Source organism: Prionailurus bengalensis, chromosome B3, assembly GCF_016509475.1.
Source record: "Prionailurus bengalensis isolate Pbe53 chromosome B3, Fcat_Pben_1.1_paternal_pri, whole genome shotgun sequence".
Classification (NCBI taxonomy): Eukaryota; Metazoa; Chordata; class Mammalia; order Carnivora; family Felidae; genus Prionailurus; species Prionailurus bengalensis.
Genome location: NC_057355.1, coordinates 117,116,064 through 117,141,304, shown reverse-complemented (window position 1 = coordinate 117,141,304; position 25,241 = coordinate 117,116,064). Strand labels below are relative to the sequence as shown.

Below are 25,241 nucleotides of genomic sequence, written 5' to 3'. Positions count from 1 at the left end.
GCTTATCAAGGTCACCAACAATCCAATGGCCAAGTCTCAGCCTCGTATCACCTGACCCATGGGCACTGTTGGACAAAGCTGAGCACTCCAGTCTCCTTGAAAATCCGGGATACAGCACTCTAGGCCTTCCTTGCACCTCACCTGCTGTTCCTACGGGGTCTCCTGCACCTATTACACCGGACTGGCTCAAAGCTCAATCCCTGGAACTTTTCGTTTTTCCATATACACTCCCTCTTTTCTACATCTCATCCAGTGTTCTGGTCCCACGATAACTAAAATTCAGAAATACTTGTAATTAGCTTCCTCCATCTTCTACCCAGCGCCCACATTCAGATGGGATTAGGGTAAAGTACTGATTTTGGGTAGGGAAAAAATGGGAGCGGCTGGAGACGGAAATTAAAGATAAGCCCTTCTTAAAAGCAAAAAATGAGAGCACACGTCCCCTCATCCTAGTTCACTCTCAGTCACGTCCATAAAATGACTGCCAACTAATCAATAACTGCTAACCAACTAAATGCTGCTGCCCTGTAAACCCAAACCAGCCAGAGAGCTGGAAGAGCCCCAAGTGATAATTAAGCCAGAGTAAGCAACTGCCACTAGGTGGTGCCAAATCGTAGCCATGACCAACAAAATTGGATCAGGGAGCCTGAACTCCATGCAGGCTTGCCAGTTACTTGATGAACTTCATGATAACCCAACCCACAGTTAACATGACACCCCCGCCCCCCGCTCTTTTTTTTTTTGAATTTATACACTGAAAACTCATGAATTTAAAACGTCAACCCGGACTTCATACCTGAAATCCAGACCTACCCTAATTAACTACTAATTGTTGCCACTTAGAGGTCTAACAGCATCTCATACCTGATATGCCCAAAACTGAACTCCCCATCTTACCCTCCTCCTGCTCTCCCTACTCCTAAATCTGTTCCTTCTCAGCCTTCTCCCTTTCCATCCTCCCTGTCACTTAACCCAAAAACCTTACAGTCATCCATGAGTACTATTTCTCTTACAGGATATATCCTAATCCATCAACATCAACATATCCTATCCCTAATATCTTCTACACACCCAATCAGACTACTTCTCACTGTCCTGCTCCGTGCCTTGGATTACTGCAATCATCTGGTAGCTGAGCTTCTGCTCCAGCCTCTGCCCCTTTTAATCATAGCCACAGTGATTCTGTTAAAATGTAATTCAGATCATGACACTCCCTCTGCTCAGTACCCTTTAGTAGTTCCTAATCTCACTGGGAATTAAAACCACAATTTTTTTTTAATGTTTATTTTTGAGAGAGACAGAGACAGAATGCAAGTGGGGAGGGGCAGAGAGAGAGGGAGACACAGAATCTGAAGCAGGCCCCGAGCTGTCAGCACAGAGCCCGACACGGGGCTCGAACTCAGGAGCTGTGAGATCATGACCCGAGCCGAAGTAGGACGTTCAACCAACTGAGCCACCCAGGTGCCCCTAAAACACAATCTTTAAAATATCTTACAAGACTATACAGTTTGTAGCCTCACTTACTTCACACCAGCCCCACTATTTCTCAAACCTGACAGGCATGTTGTTACTTTAGGACTTTTGCCTGTGCTGTTACTCTTGCATAGAGACAGCTCATTTCCCCCCGAATATCCTGATAGCTCACTCCTTCACCTCCTTCAGGTCTTTGCTCTCAGCGAGGCTTTTCTTTGACCACTCTATTTACACTTAAATCCCCCCAACCCCCACCACTCCATATATATTTGATTGATACTAATATGATTCCATACTAATAAGTATGGAAGCCACATAAGAGTAGAATTTTTTGTCTGTTCACTGATTTATTTACGGTACTTAGAATGGTGCTCAGAGCGTGTAATAAGCACTGAACAGTATCTGTTAAATGTTATCTATGTGTGTTATCTGTCAAATTTTCAATGTTGTCATATTAAAATGTTACACGATAGATGTTACAAAACTATATAAAAGTGGTGTAACAACAATTAAAAGCATGATTCAAAACTAGATTTCAATTCTAGGACTGCCACTTTGTAGCTGTGTGACTTTGGTCAGGTTTTTTATAACTTCTCTTTTAGCCATGATATGTCCATCTGTAATGTGAGAATCACATTAACATCGAACGCTTACAGTGAAGATTAACTGTGTGAATGCGTATGAAATGCTTAAAAGAAGACCTAAACCAGAAGTTGACAAACTAAGACCCATGGAGCCAATTTGGCCCTCTGCCTACTTTGAACAAGGTTTTAGTGTAATACAGCCATGCTCACTCATTTATGTGCTGTTTATGGCTCCTTGAGCTCTACAATGGCAGTTGAGTAGTTGCAAGAGAGACCATATGGCTTATGGAGCTATCTGACCATGTACGGGAAGTCTGCTGACTCCTAGCATATATTAATAGTGTGCGCTCAGTGAACATTAGACATCACTATCTATGTCAGTGTGTTATCTGCAGAGTAGGTTTGTGTGCATGTAATTCCCAACCCAACAGATTACAAAATTCTTGCTCATGCATGGTACTTCCCAGATACAAAACAAAGAAATATGACCCATAAATGCAGCAGCACTAGCCCCTCTAAGATCATTACCTAATTTTTGAGACGTTCTGATTACATATCACAGAAAGGGATACTGTAATTCTCAAACTGATCAATTCGCCTTCACCTTTTATAAGAAGATAGTTTCTTTATTATACAGTATGTTTAGAAAGTTTAGAGGGGAGGGGTATGTTGGGAGGGATAGTCCACAAAAGCAAATAAATGATGGGGTACTGCAATTCCAAAAAGCAGAGTGACAGCATGATAAACTTATGTTCCAAGTACAGGAACAAAACACACTTGTAAGAACTAGACCTGGGTAAAACACTAAATTGAGAGGAAAATGTCATAATTTGGTGATCAATTTGTAGCTACATAAATTTCATAATTTAAAATATATTTTCTAGGGGCGCCTGGGTGGCGCAGTCGGTTAAGCGTCTGACTTCAGCCAGGTCACGATCTCGCAGTCCGTGAGTTCGAGCCCCGCGTCAGGCTCTGGGCTGATGGCTGGGAGCCTGGAGCCTGTTTCCGATTCTGTGTCTCCCTCTCTCTCTGCCCCTCCCCCGTTCATGCTGTGTCTCTCTCTGTCCCAAAAATAAATAAACGTTGAAAAAAAAAATTTTAAATATATTTTCTAATGTTTATTTATTTTTGAGAGAGAGAGAGACAGAGCAGGAGCAGGGGAGGGCAGAGAAAGAGGGAGACACAGAATCCAAAGCAGGCTCCAGGCTCTGAGCCATCAGCACAGAGACCAACACGGGGCTCAAACTCGCAACCTGCAAGATCATGACCTGAGCTAAAGTCAGACTCTTAACCAACTGACCACCCAGATGCCCCATCATAATTAAGAACAGGAAATTTATCAGCTTGCCTGCCTTCTGAAAATCACTCATAGGCTAATAAAAACAAAAGGCTAGAAATAGGAAAACAGGTTTGTGTCTGATTATGTAACTTGGGATAATCTCCATTTGAAAACAGGATAACATATCCATCCTTTCATGTTTGAAAATTAATAATGAAACATAAAAATGTGGCAGTTCTTAAAAAAAACAAAAACAAACTCCATTAAATCCGAAATACTCATTTATAATGAAATTGAACAAAGGCAGGGAGAAATCACTTAAACCCCAAATTTCTATTAAAAATCTGCTACAGGAGGCACCATGTTGGAGGCAGACATAGTTTCTCTGTAAGTCCAACAGCAAATTATTTCTCTACCAAAACATACTGTTAGGCAAGACCTGAAGCAATTGACATTTAGGGGTCACACTAGATGGAAAACAACAGTTTCACAAGTAGGTTACTAAACCAGGCAAGAAGCTCTGACCCACTAGACTAGCAGATTATCTCCCATCTCATACTCACTCCAGGGCACATGCTCAGAAAATTTTTCTCTCCATGTCTACTTGGCAGAACACGGGTCAGTGAATTCCAGAAAGCAAAAAGTACTTATAGGGGTGCCTGGGTGGCTCAGTCGGTTATGCGTCCAACTCTTGATCTCGGTCTATTATGCATCCAGGTCATGATCTCACAGTTTGTGAGTTTGAGCCCTCATCGAGCTCTGCGCTGTGTAGAACCTGCTTAGGATTCTCTCTCTCAGTCTCTCTCTCTCTCTCTCTCTCTCTCTCTCTCTCTCTCTCTCTCCCCTTCTCTCTCTGCCTGTCCCCAGTGCATGCATGCGCACTTGTTCTCTCAAAAAATAAATGATTTTTTAAAAAAAACCTTTACAAAAATTAAAAAAATAAAAGTACTTACAGCACTGTTTTACTATTATTCAAGTTTAGAATTTTAATTCTTCTTCAAAATATCATATTAATTTGTTATAAACTTATTACATGTTCTGAGTACCATTCTAAGTACCGTAAATAAATCAGTGAACAGACAAAAAATTCTACCCTTATGTGGCTTCCATACTGTTAGTATGGAATCATACTAGTATCAATCAAACATATTCTACAAAGTCATCCTGGACCCCATAATATATGGTATCAGTGTAAAGTATAATGTTCTTACCTTGTTCTTCACTTCCTTCCTTACAAAGACTAGAGCTCTGGCCCAGACTTAAACTAATATCATCAGAAGTCTTAGCAGTGTCTGTGTCTCCTACAAAATTAAGAGAAACGTGTAAGCACATTATATTAAAAGCAAAGGCTGTACAGTGTGGCATAACCAGAAAGGATGTCAACTACACTAATTTCCTATGTACTGTACTAGTACACGATAGCTACTAGAGCAGTTTTTGTTTGTATGGGTTACAATAATGGAAGATCACTGAACAGGAAGCATCACAGACTATCAAACCACATCTTTATTCTCACAGCATTATAAGGCAAGTAATAAGGAAACCTTCACACTGCCAATAAAACTTCCTTTAAAAAGAAGCAATTTTCGGGGTGCCTGGGTGGCTCAGTCGGTTGGGCGTCCGACTTTGGCTCAGGTCATGATCTCGCGGTCTGTGAGTTCGAGCCCCACGTCAGGCTCTGTGCTGACTGCTCAGAGCCTGGAGCCTGTTTCCGATTCTGTGTCTCCCTCTCTCTGACCCTCCCCCGTTCATGCTCTGTCTCTCTCTGTCTCAAAAATAAATAAACGTTAAAAAAAATTTTTTTTTAAATAAAAAGCAATTTGCTAAAAGAAATGTAAAGTTTGTAATAACAACTTGAAACAATATAAATTTCCTCCCCAGAGATAATTATAAAAAGTCCCCTAAAAAAGTATAGGGAAAAAATATGAATTTACCTGAAATAGATGTATGTAATAGGTATATATAAAAGACTCTCCCTCTTTTTTACTGCCTCATTTGTGCCCAATTTAAAGGTTTCACATAAAATTACTTAGTTTTCCACACCTCACCAAAACCCATGAAAGTATTGTCCTTCAGGGCAAGGAAGTTTCTTATAGAGCAAAACTTACAATTCATGCAATGTAATGCAAATGTTCAAATATGTTTGTGAGATTTGGATGATGAAAGGAGAACCAAATTTAAATCAAGTAACCTTTAATACAAGATACATAACTGTATCTACAAAATAATTTCAAGAATGATTTTTCATTACATGTGAATACACAGTACTGTTATCTTTATTACATCCAAAAATGAAATGGAAAGTCACAGGCAACTTTCAACTTAGATAATGTCTACCTTTAATAGTTGCTGCTGTTCCAAGACGAGAGGAACCAGATCCAATCTGAAAATGATATTAAAACTAATTAAAATGCTATATATCATTATCAATATAGACTAGCAAATTATCAAGCAAAACTTTCATATTATTAAAACATGCTATCAGTTACTTTATCAATATTAAAAGATCCCCTTTGGGCATGTTCTATCAGAGCCACATAACCTATTTGTTGTAGCACATTTTGCATATATATTACAGATGTGCCAGATGTGAATCCCTCTGCATGCTTACAATTGATGGACCCACAGAGCAGGATGCCTCCAACATCAAGCAATCTATGTCATACAATTACTACCATTTTTTATATCGCATCATGACATGTTCATATTATAAACAAAAGCAAAACTGGGTGTTGAGTCTACCTGAAACAAATGCCCTTATCAGGGTATATAAAAGGAAGGTTCTGGACAAAGCATTCACATATGCTACAAAGAGCAACGTAAATCTTGTCAACTTGTTAGTGTATCAATATGAACTTTCCTGAGTGCTAGACAAAAAGTAAGTAGTACTTCTTTGTAGACTGCTACTAACATCTTTAAAAAGAAAAAAACTAAGGAATCCATGAAAAATGACTTTTTAGCACTAGTTATAAACAGAAAACTAAAACCTATTGAGTTTTTAATGCTTATATTCCAGATGATAGAACACTCCTCTAAAATCTCAGTCATCATTCATTACACTACCATAAAAATCATATAAACAAATACCAAAAATTCCATAAACACATTAGGGATACCAAACATAACAACATGACAGTTACTAAATCCGCAAGTCCTAGCAACTTTCTATAACCTGTTTTTAAGAGATATTAAAAGAACATAGTCAAGCAAATTTAATATTTTAGAATAAAATTAAGAATATTCATATAATACTTTGCATGTTACCAAATCCTTCCTTTCAATGAATCAACTGACTAGGCGTATAAAATAAGAAATTTGCTCAAAATGTAAGTCAATATTGAGTTTGAAAGGGCATGAGGATGGCAGTTAAATGGTGTATACGTATGTAAAAACCCACTGTCCTGTACACTTAAGAAGTGTATACTGTGCTGCATAATAGTTATATGTCAGTGAAAAAGTAAGTAAAAAAAAAAAAGCAAATACAAACAGGTTAGAACTACTAATTCTTGACGTGGCCAATAAAAAAAATAAGTTTTGCAACATTTTTAAACAATTTATTAAGCTTGAGTCTCCTGATTTTTCCTTATCTTTGTTTTCAATTAGCCATAAAAAGCGCTGCAGTTAGAAAAAGATGTAAAAGCATTCTACTGCAAAACAAAGTTTCATTCTTACCACACCGGCTAGATAAGTTATCGAATTCATATGTTATTTTCAACTAGAATAATAAACACATTATTCCCTAGATAGAAAAACAAGTAATAAACAAAAACCCCACTTTATGCACACCCTTCTACAAATTTAAACTTAAAAAAAAACTTTTGGGGGCACCTGGTGGCTCAGTCACCTTGAGCATCCAACTCTTGATTTTGGCTCAGATCATGATCCCAGCCCCATGTCAGGAGACTGCTTAGGATTCTCTCTTCCCCCTGTCCCTCTCTCCCACTCACACACACGCTCTCTCGCTCGCTCGCTCTCTCTCTCTCTCTCAAAAAAAAAAAAAAAAAAAAAAAAAGCCAAGTCAAGGTTCACATCACCTCTATTAAAAAAAACAAAACTTGAATATGATTATGGTAGTCATTTGGTCACAACCACAGAAGTGTTCCCTTTTGTTTTCTTAACAAGATTCCCACTTTGCTCAGATGCTGAGTATCCATCTTTTGATCTCTGAGAAGGGGGCCTAGTCTCCAGTCTAGGGGTACGCCTTGGTTCCTGGTCAATGAACACAGGCAAGAGTCTGCGGGAGGGCTTCAGGGAAAGATCTCTGCATGTCTGAGGAGACAATCGAGGACAACTCTGCGCACAGTGCCCCCTGCTTCTTACTTTCCAGCAGGGTCATAACTAAAGCTGCTGTGCTCATTCTGCAACCCTGAGGGAAAAGCCAGCCCAAGTCCTAACATTACTGAGCTGAACAAATGCCACACGGCCCCCTCCATACCTGGATGACAAACATAAGCTCTTATTTAAGTCACTTAACTAGGTGAGTCCTATTACTTGCTGGCTTAATGGACAGAATGGATGGTTATATTTTACTCTTCATGTTTTCCTGCATTATTTAAATGTATCCCCCCAAAATATAAGAATTGGGACTATTTACATATGAAACAGGGGATTGAGAAAATGAACTACAGTACATCCAAATAGGAGAATGCATTCCCCAAAATGTCACTGTAGAAAAACACTTAATGACATTAATATTCATGATATAGTCAATAAAGAAAATCAAGTTCCAAACAGCATGCATCCTATAATCCCACCTTTTTTAAAAATGGTTTTTGATTATGACATTATGGATGATTTTTATTTTCTTCTGTTTGCTTTCCCTCACTAGCTATTTTTGTAAAAATGAACACATTTAGAAAATGAAAAATTTAAGGGAAAAAAAGTAGTCTGCACAAACCAAAAGGGTCCAGTTGTTTCTTCTCTTTTGTAAGTGCCATAGGAAAGGTCAGGAAGGATTATGGGTGTCTGAGAAAAAAATTTCTTCCAATTAAAGAACAATCAGGCAAGGCCACCACCTCCTCCGTGCAGACTTTGCCCCTTCTTCTAGCTGGAAACAAATTATTTTCTCCTCTAAAAGCATAATCCCCTTTTCTGCACCATTCCTATGACAATTATTACTTTGTATCTTATATTTGTATTTCCTTGGTAACATATGTCATGTTTCTGACTTTGGTTATTTATGGCAAATCTACTACGAAACTGTCAAGTCTCTGAGGGTGAGACCCCCTCCCCACTCCCTTCAAGTAAACTGACTTGAAAGGTATCTGGCACTAAAATATATGAAGGAAGACCAGTGACAAAAGGAAAGAGAGGGAGAGGGAGGTAGGGAGCAGTAAAAAAAAACAAGAAAAAAGAAAGGGAAGGGAAACAGAGGGTAGATGATGGAAGGGAGACAAAGGTAGAAGTGGCAAGAAGGAAACAATGATAATAACAACTGAGATAGAGGCACTACGCTCCAGTTCACTACCTAGTACTGAGGACATTCACACAAATAACTAAGATCATGTGTAATAAATGCTACATAATAAAATATGTACAAGAAATATAGTATGTCTTCTGGTAATATGGCTACCAGTATACAAAAAGGCGGTAAAAATAATTATGCCAACCATTCCTTTTGTTAGGATAATACTAAAACACCAAAATCCATGTAGCACAATAACTTCCAATATTTGCCAATTTTTATTCAAGAGTTAATATTTTAAGGAAAACCAAATCAGGCATGCCATGCATTTGTGTGCAGACAAGCTTTAATAACACTCAGGATGGGAGTCCCTGCATAAAACATGGTAGAGTTACTGAAGACGGCTGCACCCTTTCAACTGTCCTGCTGAAAAAAATGATAAAAAGTTTGACTCTCCAAAAGATTGTGGGGAAAACACAGGCTCACTCCCTAGTAATCTTACATTGCCAACACGTGTTAGTATGAACAAAGGCCAGAGTTAGTTAAGCACAGAAAACATGCAGCCATATTTAAGGGCTAAGTCATTTCATTTCGTAAAGAGACACAGAAAGCCAGGCTAACCAAAAGAGGGTTAAGGATAGCAACATTTTTCTTTAAAACTGGTATTGTAAAAACCAAAACTTGAAAGGTATGAACCTAATTAAAATGTCACAGTCCTTTTCCATAACGTTCTGTGTGTGTGTTTAACTCTGACATTTCCCATCTGCTTGTTATGGAAAGAATTCAATACTACACTACATTCAATCACAACTAAAACTGCAACCAAAAATTCACCCACTTGGAAGTTTAAATGATGAAATACAATTCAAATAGAGACAAATCTTCTATACAAGACCCTATTCAAGATTTTTTGATTCACAGAATATGGTGTTTTTCCTAATACTGTTCTGAGATAATGTAGGGTTAAACAATGTGGAACAGCAGAATACTGTGGGGCAGTCAGGATAATTAGGTCTGCTACTTGTTCCTTTCTTAAATGAAGAGCCAGGTCTGATTCTACCTCTAAAGTTCTACTATCTATGTAGATAAAGATTAATTAGCACCTATTCACTGAAAGTCAAGTCTGCACAAGGCGGTCCATTAGCCAGGGGAGGAAAGAAGACAGTCTGCTCTGTAGAGGCTTACAGACTGCCACATATGATCACATACCAAATCCCAAGTGCTAAATAAATACCTCAGTAAGTGCTCCATATGCAAGAGAGAGAGGCAATACCACAAGGTCTCTGAAAATCTTGAGAAACAGGGGATGGCTCTAACAAAAGTTAGAGTTAGGCCAGGAAGTTAAAACAAACAAACAAACAAACAAACAAACAAACAAAACAAATACCTAAGTCTGTGGAGCAGAAAGGAGGAAGAGTGATTTCAACCCACAAGTAGAGTAGTACAACAGCAGAAAGACTGAAGTGAAAATCAAGAAGTGAGATCTAGACCCTCATATAAATCCGTGGTCTCCTCTTCTCCATAATGAAAAGGCTGACATAAAATAATAACCTACTGCAACCCATAGTTATCTTAAATTCTACTATGACAAGACTTCGAAGCTTCTGGCTAAGTTTCCCCTCTTATGCTTATGCAGTGTTACTCTAGCTAGCAGGCTCGTCTGCTGAGAGGGCAGGCAGGAATAAGTAGGACTTGGATTAGTGTGGGAGATGTTTAGGATGAAAGAGAGAAACGCAGCAGCAAAGGCCCGGCCGGGGTTACACACAATGACAGTACAGCAGGCATCAGTCACCCTTTGAGAGCATACTTTCAGAGTTACTATTTTAAGTTAAAAGTTACAGAATGGAAAGACATTAAAACTGGCAAAAGCAGATCTGTATTCTACATCTCACTCTATCACTAACACCTTGAACAGCAAGATTTTGAGAAAGTTTTTTTATTAAGTATAATCAACATACATTCTATCTCTTTCAGGTGTATGACACATTGATTCAACAATTCTACACGTTACTCAGTGCTCACCACAGTAAGTGTAGATTTAAAAAAAAAAATTTTTTTTTTGCCATGTTTAAGCTAGGAATAGCCCCAGACATCTATACCCTTCTGATATCAAAAAAAAAAAAAAAAAAAAAAAAAAAAGTGAAGGTAAATGAGACCGTGAAAGCCAGGACCTGATTTTCCGAAGGGCACTCAGCACAACTGTTGTGATCAAAACTACCGCAGGCAACGGTAGTTGCCTGAGTAGTTTTGCTGAGCATGCTGCATGCTCAGCAAAAATGGACTTGATTAATGTGAAAATTCAGTTAAAAATAAGAATACTAACAAAAGATATTAATAAACAATCAAAAATGTATTAATCAGCAAGATAAATCCCAACACCAATGGACTATTACAGACAGAATTGCTTGAGACCACCATCAGGAGGAGAGGAGGGAAAAAGACAAAACAGCAGGTTCCCACCTGGTTACTTGGATCTAGGCCAGCATAAGAATTTCTTGAACTGCAACCAACTGGGGGTGTGGCCTCTCGAATGAACTCAGACATTTCAATCCCTCCACCAGGATCGCTGTGGGGAACATTGAGAAAAAGAGAGTAACTGTCATTATTCTGCCAGCAACGGTTTTTTATTATTTTTAAGTTATTATACCTTTTTCTATAAAACTAAAATATACTAATTTCTAACAGAGAATATAGCAATTTAAAAAAAGATCATTCTTCATTCCTAAGTCTTATAGTCTGAACTATTTTATAACCACATCACTACTTGAAAATCTTTAAAACTCTCACCCAATCCAATATTAGAAAGCAGCCTTAATGACAATTATAGACACTAAATATAAGCACGTATTTTATGACATGTGCCATAAAACCACTCTAGCAAAGACACGATTTGCCGTTTGCTCCCCAAGAGCAAGGAGAAACCAGCCATGGCAAACCCAGAAAGTAATCACATCTTAGACGACCAATCTCTAAGAGCACAGTCTCATTGAACTGCAAGACACTGACCAACACGCAAAAGAATAGTCAGCCTTGTCAAACTACCTCTATCTGTAGTTTTTAAGTTAACAGCATTTAACTGCAATACTAACTTGTTTTACAGAAGTAGAAAGCTAAGATTTTAAGTTTTGTATAGAGTTAGAAGGCTTAAGTTTAAAAAGTAACACGATGGGGCACCTGGGTGGCTCAGTCGGTTGAGCATCTGACTTCGGCTCAGGTCATGATCTCACAGTTTGTGGGTTCAAGCCCCGTGTCGGGCTCTGGGCTGATAGCCCAGGGCCTGGAGCTTGCTTCAAATTCTGTGTCTCCCTCTCTCTCTGCCCCTCCCCTGCTCTCACTCTGTCACTGAGTTTCTCAAAAATAAATAAACATTAAAAAATGTTTTTCTAATAAATAAAAATACAATGATGTGATGTGGTAAAACAGGTATTAGACAAGAGAGAAAAGTACTAAGTTCAAAGAACTGAAGAAGTCTACATACGGTACTTAAAGACAAGAGGATCCCCAAATTAGGAAAAAACATCACACCAAATTTCAAAAAACTTAGGAAGTTTTATAATAAGGTTCCTTAGGAACATAACTTTTAGAACTCAGGCCTAAAAGTTACCATAATCCTATTTTTTGCCCAAAGTTTTTTACTCATTCTACTTGGTACATACAGAGGAAACACTCGATAAAACTTTTAAGTTATTATTATCAGGGATGAAAGTTCTAGTATTAGCTAGAATTATAGTAGATATAAACCATCCTGCCATCCACCATCTAGTTCAATCATCTGGTTAACAATAACACCAAAAAACAACCCAAAATTCTTCTGGTGAGCCACCTCATCCCAAACTCTCATATGGTTTTGGGTAATGTTAACCACATACTCTCAGGTTTGGGGGGGAGCACCACTGGCCAAAGTCGATCAGCACATTCCGTTCTTTTGCTCACAGAACTTAGTTCCAGAATAAGCAAGGACCCAACTCAGGCTAGTATGAATCAGGCCGGGGGTGGGGGGGCTCTACTGTTAAGAGAGGATATTTCTCTATACCTGCTAGTGTTAATGCTGAGATGATTTAAGGCCTGGGACTGCTGCAGCCATTTTATAACCATAAGGGGAGACGCTAAGAAACCAAGTGAACAAAAGGAGCCCAGCCTGGTAAAGATAAGTCAGGTCATGAAGTGACTGAAACTGCACCTTGCCAATTTGAAGACACCCCTCACACGTAGACTTTTCAGTAACGTGTGCCATAAATCCCCATAAGCCTATTTCAATGAGGTATTCTGACAGCTGCGATCAAAAGATACAGGCAAAACAGAATTCACTAGCCAGTATACCTTTCATTTAATAAGTATTTATCACTACAGCTGTTTAAACTCTAGCAAATTTTTATTAATGGTCTCATAACCATCCTTTCCCTGGTTACTTAATGGGTTCCTAACTCTATCATGTGCACTAAAGAAAATTAGCTTTCTAACTTGCTATCCGTGTATAGAAATAAAACATACTGGAACGCAGGTACAAAGGTGACAGCCAATTCAGCACGCAAACGTCCAGACATGGAAAAAGTGAAACGTGCTCAGCTTTGTTAGCTGTTTGGTGTCAATCCATACAAGACATGTAGGCCAGAAGGAGAAACCGCTAACTGGGCAACATCGTAAGTGGTTTACAGACCGCTATCACCACACTGAATGAGTGGGGAGGACTAACCAGCAATGTCACTGTTCTCTCCACCAGAATCCATTCTCTAAGTCACATCCCACGGAAATCAGAAGATGGAGAGCAGATGGAAATCATAAGGTGAGGATTAAGGAATCAAATATTCAACCCCAGAGAAAGGATGGAGAGCCTTCATCTTGCCCAGTTTATATACATCAACTGTACCGGTAAACAATTCACATTATCATTCAATTCATCCATTTAAATTCTGCAAATCAATAGTTTCTAATACATTCATCAACTTATACAACTATCACAATTAATTTTAGAACATTTGTACCACCTTATTAACAAACCTCTTCACTGTTACCTCCCCACCCCCCTTCCCATCCACCCCCAGCCTTACATAGCTAGGAATCTGTTTTCTGTCTTTCTAGAGTTGCCTATTTTGCACATTTTATATACATGGAATCATAATACGTGTGGTCTTTGTGACTGGCTTATTTCACCTAGCATAATGTGTTCAAGGTTACTCCAAGTTGTAGCAACTATCAGTACTTCATATTTTTATGGCCTAATAATACTGCATTGTTTGGACAGGACACATTTTGTTTCCTCATTCATCAGCTGATGGACAATATTGCCTAGTTTTATATACCACTTCTGACAATAGGTACAAAAGATTACAATCTGAAGGTAAAGTTATTATAAATAAATAAAAGCAAATATTTATTAAGTACTTAATACATTCCAGTCACAGGGGCACATGCTTTATTTGCATTTTCTCACAGAATATCCTCCTAAAATCTACAATATAAATACAATTATCCTCGTTTTACAGATGAAAAACTGAAAACCAAAAGGTGTAAAAACCTGTCAGAGGAGTAAACGACATAAGCTGAGTCACTGGTATATGCAGTTCAGGTGGAAAAGGAGGATACAAATAATATTTACACAGTACTCTACAATGTGTTCTATCTGTTCTTTTTCCCCCACACACCTTAATGTAGGTTCTCATGGCCAATGAGAATTAAGACAAGATCTGAACATCTTGTCTGTATAGCTTTGAAGTCCACTCTAAGACACCAATACTTGCCTTTCAAAAAACAAGCACTGAAGTTCTCTTTCCAGCTCAAAGCCAAAAATGAACACCACTGTCTAAAGAAAGATTTCTTAATCTCAGCACTACTGACATTTTGGGCCACTTGGTTCTTGATTGTGGGGGACCATCTTGCGCACTGTAGGACAGTTAGCAGCATCCCTGGCCTCTACCCACTAAATGCCAGCAGCATTTCCCCAGTTGTGATAAACAAAAAATGTCTCCAAATATTGCCAAATGTCTCCTTAAGGGTAAAATCGCCCCCAGTTGACAAACAATGATCCAGAACAAATGCCCAATGGCCAAAACAGAGAGAGAAGCAGGAATTGAAGGGAGCAAAAAGGATGAATGAAAAAATGGACAGCAATTTTTATAACAAAATAATCCTCTAGCAAAATTACGATACCTCTCTTCTCTACAAATTCAGAAGTAGAACTTTTTTTTAGCCAGCTGTCGCTGTCCTAAATATAGCTAAACACACAAAACGGCTGAGTAAGAGTTTTCTTTATTAGCAAGACTTGCAGATTTTCGGCAATGGCAATTTCAGCACATACCTGGAAAGTACAGTAGTTTACAATTCTCACAGAGGCAAAGTGGTCTACTGCAGTAAGCAATACACCAAATTCAGGGAATCTCTACCTTTATGCCTTAATTTCCCCATCTGTTAAAAAAAAAAAATACCAGGTACACGGAGAGGCAGAAAAGCAGAAGGGGTCTAATCTGAATTATAAAGGAGACTTCACAAACTAATTTGTTGGTTATTAGTATCATTAATTGCTCAGGCTTTAATCAAAAACTTCACAGTACCATTTCAGTACTAAATTTACAAATCTAATCTAAATTACAATGATGTTCATAAAAATATAATAAAAACAAAATCCTTAAACAAAATAAATCTTCAAACACTTTAGCCTAAAATTTACCTACAGTTTAAATGGATCCTTAATTTACAATATTTCAAGCGTTACGGCCATGAGAAACAGAAAATATGGTCTCCAATATACTTGTATTCCAGTCCTGAAATCGTATTGGAATCCAATGTGAAACATTAGAAGTGTAATACAAACATTAATCACTTTGACTCTTTTTCTAAGATAAAGATTTAATAAGCATTTTGAACTGCTATCCCAGAGCCAATGAAAACCATAAGGCTCAAGTAGTCCTACTATATTCATTCAGTCATGCAACAAATTGACAACTATACTGTATCAAGCACAGTGACAGGCTCTGGAAATAAAGTATTTTCCTGTTCATTTCTTCTCTTCAGAACAGAATGTGAAAGTCCCAAGTGGGAAGGTGGGGAAAACATATCAAGAACAAAAATCTACAACAAAGATCTCATTTAATGGTGAAACTTTAAAAACACTATTTAAGGTTAGAAAAAGACAAGGATGTAAGCCAATACTGTTTCATTTTAACAATGTGTTAGAAATCATAGTCAATGAAAAAGTTAAATAGGGAGTGGCTCAGTCGGTTGAGCATCTTAACTTTGGCTCTGGTCAAGATCTCACGGTTCATGGGTTCAAGTCCCACATCGCACTCTGTGCTGACAGCACAGGATTCTGTGTCTCCCTCTCTCTCTCTGCCCTTACCCCACTCGTGCTCTGTCTCAAAAATAAATAAACATTGGGAAAAAAAAGTAAACTGCTATATTTAAAGGGAACTAAAAGGTAATTATAAAGGAGTTTTATAATAGAAAAGCTGTAAAATAATTTGGCAAATTTAACAAAAGCTGTGCAAGCCTTTTAATGGAGCAATGATAAATCTTTATTGAAAGATATTAAAGAAGATTAAATAAATGGTGATTTGCTATTGTAAAGATAATGATTCTCAGCAAAAGAATAAAAATCTTAAGTTCTTGTAGACTTTGCCCAGCAGACCATACATTTTATTTCAAAAACAAAGAACCAAGAATAAAAGTCACTCCTGAAAAAGAACAAAGTAGGAGGTCTGCCCCCCACCAATTATCAAAAGTTATATTATGAAGCTACAGTAACTGGGATAGTGTGGTAACGGCACAGCATAGAGAACCAGATCAACAGGACAGAAAAGAGAGGCCAGAAACATACCCACCATATATGGAAATTTAACTTATGACAGAGTACTGCAGATCACCAAGGAAAAGACAGTCTGCTTAACAAATACTGATTAAACCAGTTATTCATAAATAAGTCTTGAATCCCTACCTGACACTACCAATTAAAATAATTTGTTCAAATGAGAAAACAAAAGAAATGTAAACTTTTAAAGGAGAATATAAGAGAATATATTTCTGATCTTCCTGTAGGAAATAAGTTCTTAAGACACAAAAGTGCTGATTACCAAAAAAATGATAAATCTTAAAGGATATATGATAATCTTAAGACTCCTTAAGGAAAGCAAAACAGCAAGCCACGAAGTGGGAGAAGATGTCTGTAATGTATGTAACCAATAAAGTAGTGTACCGTGAATATATTTCAAAAGCTCCTATTATTCAATAAGAAAAAGACAACTCCAAAGAAAAATGAAACAAGATGCGAATGGACAATGGAAAAGAACAGAAAAGCTACCCGGACCAAATATATATGGTAAGATGTTCAACCTCATTAGTAATCAGAAAGTCCCAATGAGACACCTTTCACACTTACTTGAATGGCAAAGTTTTAAAACTTACTAATATCGAATATTGATGAGGACATGCAACAAGTAGGACTTTCACATACTAATGATGGGAGTGTAAACTGGTACAAACGTTTTGGCTAACAGGCTGGAATTATTTACTAAAACTGAACATGAAAATACCCTATAAACCGGCTTATGTTCACTAGATACATACATGTGTACCAAGAAACACACACAACAATGTGTTTTCAGAACACATGGATAAGTAAAATGGCCAAATTGTAGTCTATTCCTGTTTACTAGAGTATGCAAAAGCAAGCAGGAATAAATGATGACTATAAGCATCCACATGAATAAGCCTATAAAACACAGTATTTGGCACAAAAAAGCCCCTTGCAGAGAAAAGACATACAGTATTATTCACTTAAGGATACCCCAAGGCAGATAAAATATATGTTTAATAATATCTACAAAGACTTACACAATGATAAAGAAAGTCAAGGGAGTTATTAACACAAAATTCAAGATAATGGTCACTCTTAAAGGAATAAGAATAGAACGAAATGGGAAAGAACTGCATGAAGGCCTGTATGGTATTTGTATAATATCCTATTTCTTAAGTTGTGTGGTGGGGAATCAAGTAGTCACTTAATTATTATTCCCTAAATTATATTGAACAATATGATTGATAAAGTGTTTAGAAATATATACATTTCACAATAAAATTTTTTAAACTAAAAAAAAGGAAAAATAATTCATTAACAAAAGTAATTAAAAACATATATCCAGAAAAAATAGGAGCTAACAATTACTGAATCAGGAGCTAACTGTATCAGGAATGGTTCTAAATGTTTTACATATATTATCTTTCATTCATTCTTTATAATAATCCTATGATACAGTACTGTTATTTGCCTCATCATTCAGATGAGAAAGCCAAGGCATAAAAAGCTTAAGTCAGTCCCTAAGGTCATACAATCATGCAGTGATTCAAGCCCTGGCAGGTTAAGTGCAGGTTTGTTTATCCATAATACGAGGTTACGCATTTCCTAATAGAATAGACTTAAAAAATACATACACCCCAAAAGAAAAAATTCATATATGAGACATAAAAGGCAAATGAAAAATTGGACGTATACACCATGTCCCTGAGGAGTCTTCATATTTTAAAGGCTGACTTCTCCCTATATTAAATACACTTAACAAAATTCTAATAGAATTTTCTGGAGGCTAAGCACACAAGGGACATCTCACAGAAAACTAAGTACCGGTGAACCCTGTACTTCACAGGTTTGAACTGTGAAGGTCGACCTATATGTGGATTTTTTATATTTTACAGTACTGTAATTGTATTTTTTCTTATGACTTTAATAATTTTTCTCTAGCTTACTTTATTGTAAGACTACAGTACATAGCACATATAACATACAGAATATGTTTTAGTTGACTGTTTATGTTCTCGGTAAGGCTTCCAGGGAAAGTAGGCTATTAGTGGTAAATTTGCAGGGGGGCTGGGGGAGTGGGGGGGGGGTGAGGGACGTCAAAAGTTATACATGTATTTTTGACTACATGAGGCAGGGTGTTTAGCACCTAAACTCCCTCGTTGTTCAGGGGTCAGCTGTATATGCATAAGAACCAAGATAACACTAAAGTAGAAAAATACCAAGGGGGCACCTGGGTGGCTCAGTCAGTTAAGTGTCCGACTCTTAATTTTGGCTCAGGTCAGGATCTCTTGGTTGTGGGATCTGAGCCCCATGTTGGGCTCTGCACTGAGCATAGAGCCTGCTTGGGATTCTGGGATTCTCTCATCCTCTCTCTCTCTCTCTCTCTCTCTCTCTCTCTGCACTCCCCACTCAAAACAATAAATTAAATTAAAATTAAAATTAAAAAAATAAAAATACTGAAAAGGGATTCATGCCACTAAATATTAAGCATATTAGTAAGTCATAAAAGCATTATGGCATAAACAAAACAGAAAGAGAGCAATGGGGCAGAAAACAAAGCCCAGAATCTGACATAAGTATATATAAGTATACTAATGAAAAGGAAAACATTTAAAATTACTGGGGGAAAAATGCATTATTCACTCAATAGTGTTGGGACTAACCTAAAAAACAAAACCAAAAAAAACCACCAGAATTTTTTAGCTTGACTTCAATTTAAGAATGAAAAATAAAATTATAAAAATGCTGAAAGGAAGGGCACCTGGGTGGCTCAGACGATTTACATGTCCAACTTCAGCTCAGATCATGATCTCGCGGTTCATGAGTTCAAGCCCCACGTCGGGCTCTGTGCTGACAGCTCAGAGCCTGGAGCCTGCTTCAGATTCTGTGTCTCCCTCTCTGTCCCTCCCCCGCTCATACTCTGTCTCTGCCTCTCTCAAAAATGAATAAACATTATAAAAAGAAAAATGCTGGGGGCGCCCAGGTGGCTCAGTCAGTTGAGCATCTGACTTTGGCTCAGGTCATGATCTCACAGTTCGTGAGTTTGAGCCCCACGTTGGGCTCTGTGCTCACAGCTCAGAGCCTGGAACCTGCTTCAGATTCTGTGTCTCCCTCTCTCTCTACCCCATCCCTACTCATGCTCTGTTTCTCTCTGTCTTAAAATAAATAAATAAAACATTAACATTAAAAAAAACTAAAAAACAAAAAATGCTGAAAGTAGACACAGGTACACACCTATGTTATATGGAGGAAGAAAAAATGTTCCACAATTTGAAATCAAAGGCAGAACTAATAAACATTCACAGAAGAGAACACACAAAAATAAACTGTGACATATAAATTTTAAAAAAATGCTATAAACTGAAAAAAGTATTTTACACAAAATGTAAAGAATGTCCTTCATAAATATTTTCTCCATATCAATAGTAAGAAAGTAACCACTAATAGAAATGTATACCAGTCACACAATATAAGTGACAATAATAACACAGGAAAAATACCTCCATTTAACTAGTAATCCAAAAACTTAAAATTAAACAATGAGGTATCTACTACAGTTTTGTCTAAATACTAAATACTCAATGTTGTCAAAAATGCAGAGAAAGCAGCCCTCAAATTGCTGGTCACAGTAAGTATAAAGTAAAATCTTTGGAATTTGACAATATACAATGAAAAACTTAAAAATGGAGGGGCGTCTGGATGGCTCAGTTGGTTGAGCGTCCGACTTTGGCTCAGGTCATGATCTCATTGCTCGTGAGTTTGAACCCATGTCAGGCTCTGTGCTGACAGCTCAGAGCCTGGAGCCTGCTTCGGATTCTGTGTCTCCCTCTCTCTGCCCCTCCCCTGCTCACCCTGTGTCTCTCTTGTTCAAAAATAAACATTAAAAAAATTTTTTTTTAAATATTGCAAAAGAAATACTTTCACTACTTCAAATATTTTCTAAGTACAGTGACAGGCTCTGATTTAGAACCTGAAGTTCATAAGAAAAACAAGGCCCCTACCTTCAAGAAGCTTACAAATGCAAACAAATGATTAAGTAAGGCAATTTCAGATAGTGATTGGTGCTATGAACAAAATTATTACAGAAGTAAAATATCTGCTCAATGAACACACAGGATAATCACGTTGGGGTAGAGAAAATATAACTGAAAAGGGATAAACAGGGGCACCTGGGTGGCTCAGTCGGTTAAGCATCTGACTTCGGCTCAGATCATGATCTCATGGTTCGTGGGTTCGTGCCCATGTCAGGCTCTGTGCTGACAGCTCGGAGAGTGGAGCCTGCTTCGGATTCTGTGTCTCCCTCTCTCTCTCTGCCCCTCCCCCGCTTGCGCTCTGTCTCTCTCAGTCTCTCAAAAATAAACATTTAAAAAAACATTTTTTTTTTTAAAGGAATAAACAAAGGCTTTCGATGCACTGGAAAAGAGAAGCATCACCTTTCTTAAAAAATGAGTACTCACTTTTCATATTATACTGAGTGGAAACATGACAGATTGGTTAAAAACATGGACTTCAGATCTGATTCCCTGGAATATTTAATCTTTCACACCCTAGTTTCTACATCTAAAAATCAGGAGTAATAAGAGCACCTAACTCACAGAATTGTTTTGAGGACTATTACATATGTCAAGTGTTCATACACTGTTTTTTGAAGACCTATATTAGTGGTACCTATCATTTCTATGAAGTCACAATAAACTTTTGACTGTGGATAAAGTAAATCCTTCAGTCAACACGAGAAAGGGGATGAGGCCAAGGTATTGAAGAGAATGTGACTGAGAGCCATAGGAGGAATACTGAACTGGGATGGAGAAAGAAAACCCCCAGGAGAAGGTGACAGCTATACAAAATTGAATCCTAAGAGGTCAGTTACAAAAAGATGGAAGGAAGAAACAGCTAAGTTGCCACAGTGAGAATATATCATTGAAAAATATTTACAGTAGATTAAGTAAAAATTGCAGATTATAAATGTCAAGGAAAATGTCACAATTTGCTTAAGATATGTATACATTTAATTTATATATATAAATTCAATATAAATGCTAAGATTTACAAGCCATGCTTTATTATTTCCTTACACTGTTTTTCATTGGTTTTGGTCTTTGGTGTGAATAAAATATTTTAAAGTTATAACTGGTATAGCATGCTATTAGTAATAAGGCCATATTTAATCCCCCAGATATGCCAATTAGCTTTGCTGGGGTCTAATGCGACAATCTGTACCTGTCATTATACCTCTAATATAACGGGAAGATCTGGTGGTAAGATCGAACACTGCCTTAAAACCACATATCAGAGCAGAGGCACAACACAATCATCGCATCACTGTACACATGCAGTGTAAAAACGGAGTGGCAGGAGTTTTCCTCACCTCGGTCCATTACTGTCTTTTCTCCTGGTTGAACAGTTGCCTTGCTCAGCTTTGGCTCGCTGATCTGGGAACTCATTCGCACTCCTATCTATAACTTCTCCGGCATCAAGTGCTCTGTGGAGTCGATAGTTGACCATCTTCAGAACAATGAAAACAGCAGCTATCACAGGACAATAAACTGCTACTATAATCATTGAAGAAGGAAGAGCCTTGAAGAAAAAGAAAATAAAGATAGGCATTTAAAAATATCGTATGTTTTATTCAATTAGAGAAATCTGTAACTAAAATGACACACACAAAGCAACAATTATGTTACTAGAACTAAGTTGCAAAAGTATAATAAGACAGCACTGCCCAAAACCACAGCCACCAGCTACATGCAGCTACTGAGTATTTGAAATATGGTTTGTCTGAACTGAGATGGGCACTAAGAATAAAATAGCAATGGACTTTGATGATTCAGTATGAGAAAAAAGAATGTAAAATATCTCAATAATTTTTACATTGGTTACGTGTTGAAATAGCGTTCAGATTATACTAGGTTAAATAAGGTACATTATTAAACTTGTTTTCATCTGTTCCTTTTTACTTATTTTTAATGTGGCTACTAGAAAATTTTAAATTACATATGTGGCCTGCATTACATTTCCACTGGAGAGCGCAGTATAAAGTCCATGCCAAAAAGCTTATGATACAATTGGAGAGTTAAATATCACATTACATAATATACAAGTAAGACAGGAATGTGGTCCAGATATAGAAGCCCTGTTTATGTGCCCTCTGTAACTTTGTTTAGGATATAAACATTCTTTGGGCTCTACAAAGCTGTTCTAGTTAGAACTGTTAGAAGAAAAACCTTTGAACTAGGACTGTAAACACAGATAAGACATGGGAGACGTGCAAAATCCAAATAGGTTTTCTTTTAATACACTTAAAAACTGTAGCCTGACAAATAAAAGAATACAGAACAGAATCAAGCAAAAAACCAGATGAACTGAAAAAACTCCAATGCTTCCTGGGCATGAAGACTGCAGACCTGTCAGACTTGAGGATCCACTGGTGTGGACCTGTCTCCAGGGGTGACAGGTGTGGAGGCCACCCCACTTGGGAGGCATGGCCTCAAGAGTCACTGCTGGCAGAGACTATATAACGAGGTTCTACTTATGCCCACTTAAATGAAACACAAATCACTCTCGTGTCTGTAGCTCTAGTTTTATAAGGTTTAACCTCAGTCATCTGACAACATGGTTCCAAACTTGCTTAGAAAGATAACTTCGAATTGCTTGAGATGGTGAAACTAAAAAAGGTCCTGGTGAACCAGGTAGGTTTATAATACAAACATAATAAAAGTTAAAAAAAAAAAAAAAAAAAGAAAAGAAAAGAAAGTTATTTGGGGTGGGGAGAGAAAAGGAAAGAGTGTGGGATGTAATTGGGAAAGGAAAATAAAATTAAATCAAGCCCACAGTATACTACTTTTGAGTTGTAAATGGGCATAATAGGTATAAGTTTGGTATTTTTAAAACTTGGAATAAGAAAGCCTTCATTTTAGCGTATCTATCTAAAAAAATTGAACCTGTGATCGCAATTTAAATGTCACTGAATGACTGTTTTAGGCTTATAATTTTTTTAAGTTTGTTTGTTTATTTATTTATTTATTTATTTATTTAGAGAGAAAGAGAGCAGGCGAGGGGGAGAGAAGGAGAGAGAGAATCCCAAGAGGGTGATGCAGGGCTTGATCCCACAAACTGCGAGATCATGACCTGAGCCAAAACCAAGAATCAGACACTTAACCAACTGAGCCATCCAGATGCCCCTAGGCTTATGATTTTAAGTTGAAAAATGTATTTTTAATGTTTGTTTGTTTGCTTATTTAGAGACAGTGAGCCCGTACAAGTGGCAGAGGGAGAGAGAAAGAGGGAGAGAGAAAATCCCAAGCAAGCTCCATGCTGACAGCGCAGAGCCTGACTGAGGATTCGATCTCACAAACAGTGAGAAACATTGGACCTGAGCCAAAATCAAGAGTGAGATCATGACCTGAGTTGAAATCAAGAGTTTAACCTACTGAGCCATCCAGATGCCCCCATTAAGTACAATTTAAATTAAAGGAGTCTTAAGCTTTATTAAAAAAAAAAAAAACCAAACATCCAAACGTAGTTGTTAAAAATGGGTTCAATCTGAGTGTGAAACTGTTTTAATTTGTAACTTTAATAAATCTAATTATTTTTGTAAAAAGACAAAAAACAAAAAATCCCGAATAACCTTTTCTGAGAAGATACACATACTTAAACTGACAAAACAATTTCAAACAGAGAAACACATACAGACACATATACTACTTACAGTATTTACAAAAGTTCTGCATAATGCTGGTTTCTATACAAGATGTTCACATAAGAATTATAGTTCTTGGTAATCATTTAGTTTAACACCTTCATTTTCAGACAGAAAATTGAGACCTACTAACTTGGAAAGACTTAGCCAAGATTACTCATCTTAGTAACAAAATTAACCAAGACCTCTCATGCCTGTGTCACTGCATGTTTAAGTATACACCAATACCAATTCCATTTTAAATGTAAAGTGTCAATGCAAAGTAAGTCAGAATTCCATCATTATTCATCATAGCCCAAATTAAGATAAAAATTATTGATTATATTAATTAAGTGGATTGAAAGAGAACAAGTTCACGATTGTTACTCAGAGTAGTAAATTCAGTGGAAATGTTAATGGCCCCTCCAAATGGGAAAAGAGAAAAGAGATACCTTAATACTGAATGGTCTATTGTGTCTGCCTCTACAAGGAGTCAAAGATTACGACTGCTAAAACAGATTGAAATAAACTCTCTCCCTACTATTATACTGCTAGCAGTAGCACATGACTGAATGCCAAGAAACATACTAAATGTACAGGATAAGGACAGAATTTCTTTTTAAAAAACACTGAACAGTGAAAAGACAAAGTGAAATAAAAATTCAAGTGACCATTTCATACCAGAAACCAGTATCAGATAATGAACACTTGTATTTTCTACTCTAACTACAAAAGTTATCCATTTATTTTACACTCCGTGGTTTCAATGTTTAAGCCCCATCAATGGTTACGCTGGAGGCTTCTAGGTGACAGAGGACAGCTGTTCTATCAGTTCCACTTTTCCCAGGAGGGATAAAAATGCATGGACACACACTGGGCTGTTGTGTGACTTTATGTAAACTTGTTCTTCTACTTAACTTAGATTACTTCACTGGGCTCTCTGCTGACTCCAGCCCAGCGGACAGTATCAGTATGATCATAAATGTATCATAATATATTTTTTAAATATTTTAAGTTTGCTTTTTATTTTATTTTTT

The 25,241-nt window shown here is 37.3% G+C and overlaps 1 protein-coding gene across 7 annotated transcripts in view; it reads right to left on the bottom strand.

Moving 5' to 3' along the window:
• PCNX1 (pecanex 1) overlaps window positions 1–25,241 on the bottom strand; it is a 167,767-nt gene that overhangs the window by 107,060 nt on the left and 35,466 nt on the right. For 6 of the 7 annotated variants that reach the window (XM_043556481.1, XM_043556485.1, XM_043556484.1 and 3 more), the window contains exons 2-5: window positions 21,895–22,103; window positions 11,201–11,306; window positions 5,674–5,719; window positions 4,548–4,637 (exon numbers count right to left, since the gene is read on the bottom strand). In XM_043556481.1, coding sequence (XP_043412416.1) covers window positions 4,548–4,637; window positions 5,674–5,719; window positions 11,201–11,306; window positions 21,895–22,103 — 451 coding nt within the window. Of the gene's footprint in view, window positions 1–4,547; window positions 4,638–5,673; window positions 5,720–11,200; window positions 11,307–15,035; window positions 15,143–21,894; window positions 22,104–25,241 lie in introns of those variants that run through there. The other variant, XM_043556487.1, reaches the window with a different exon arrangement.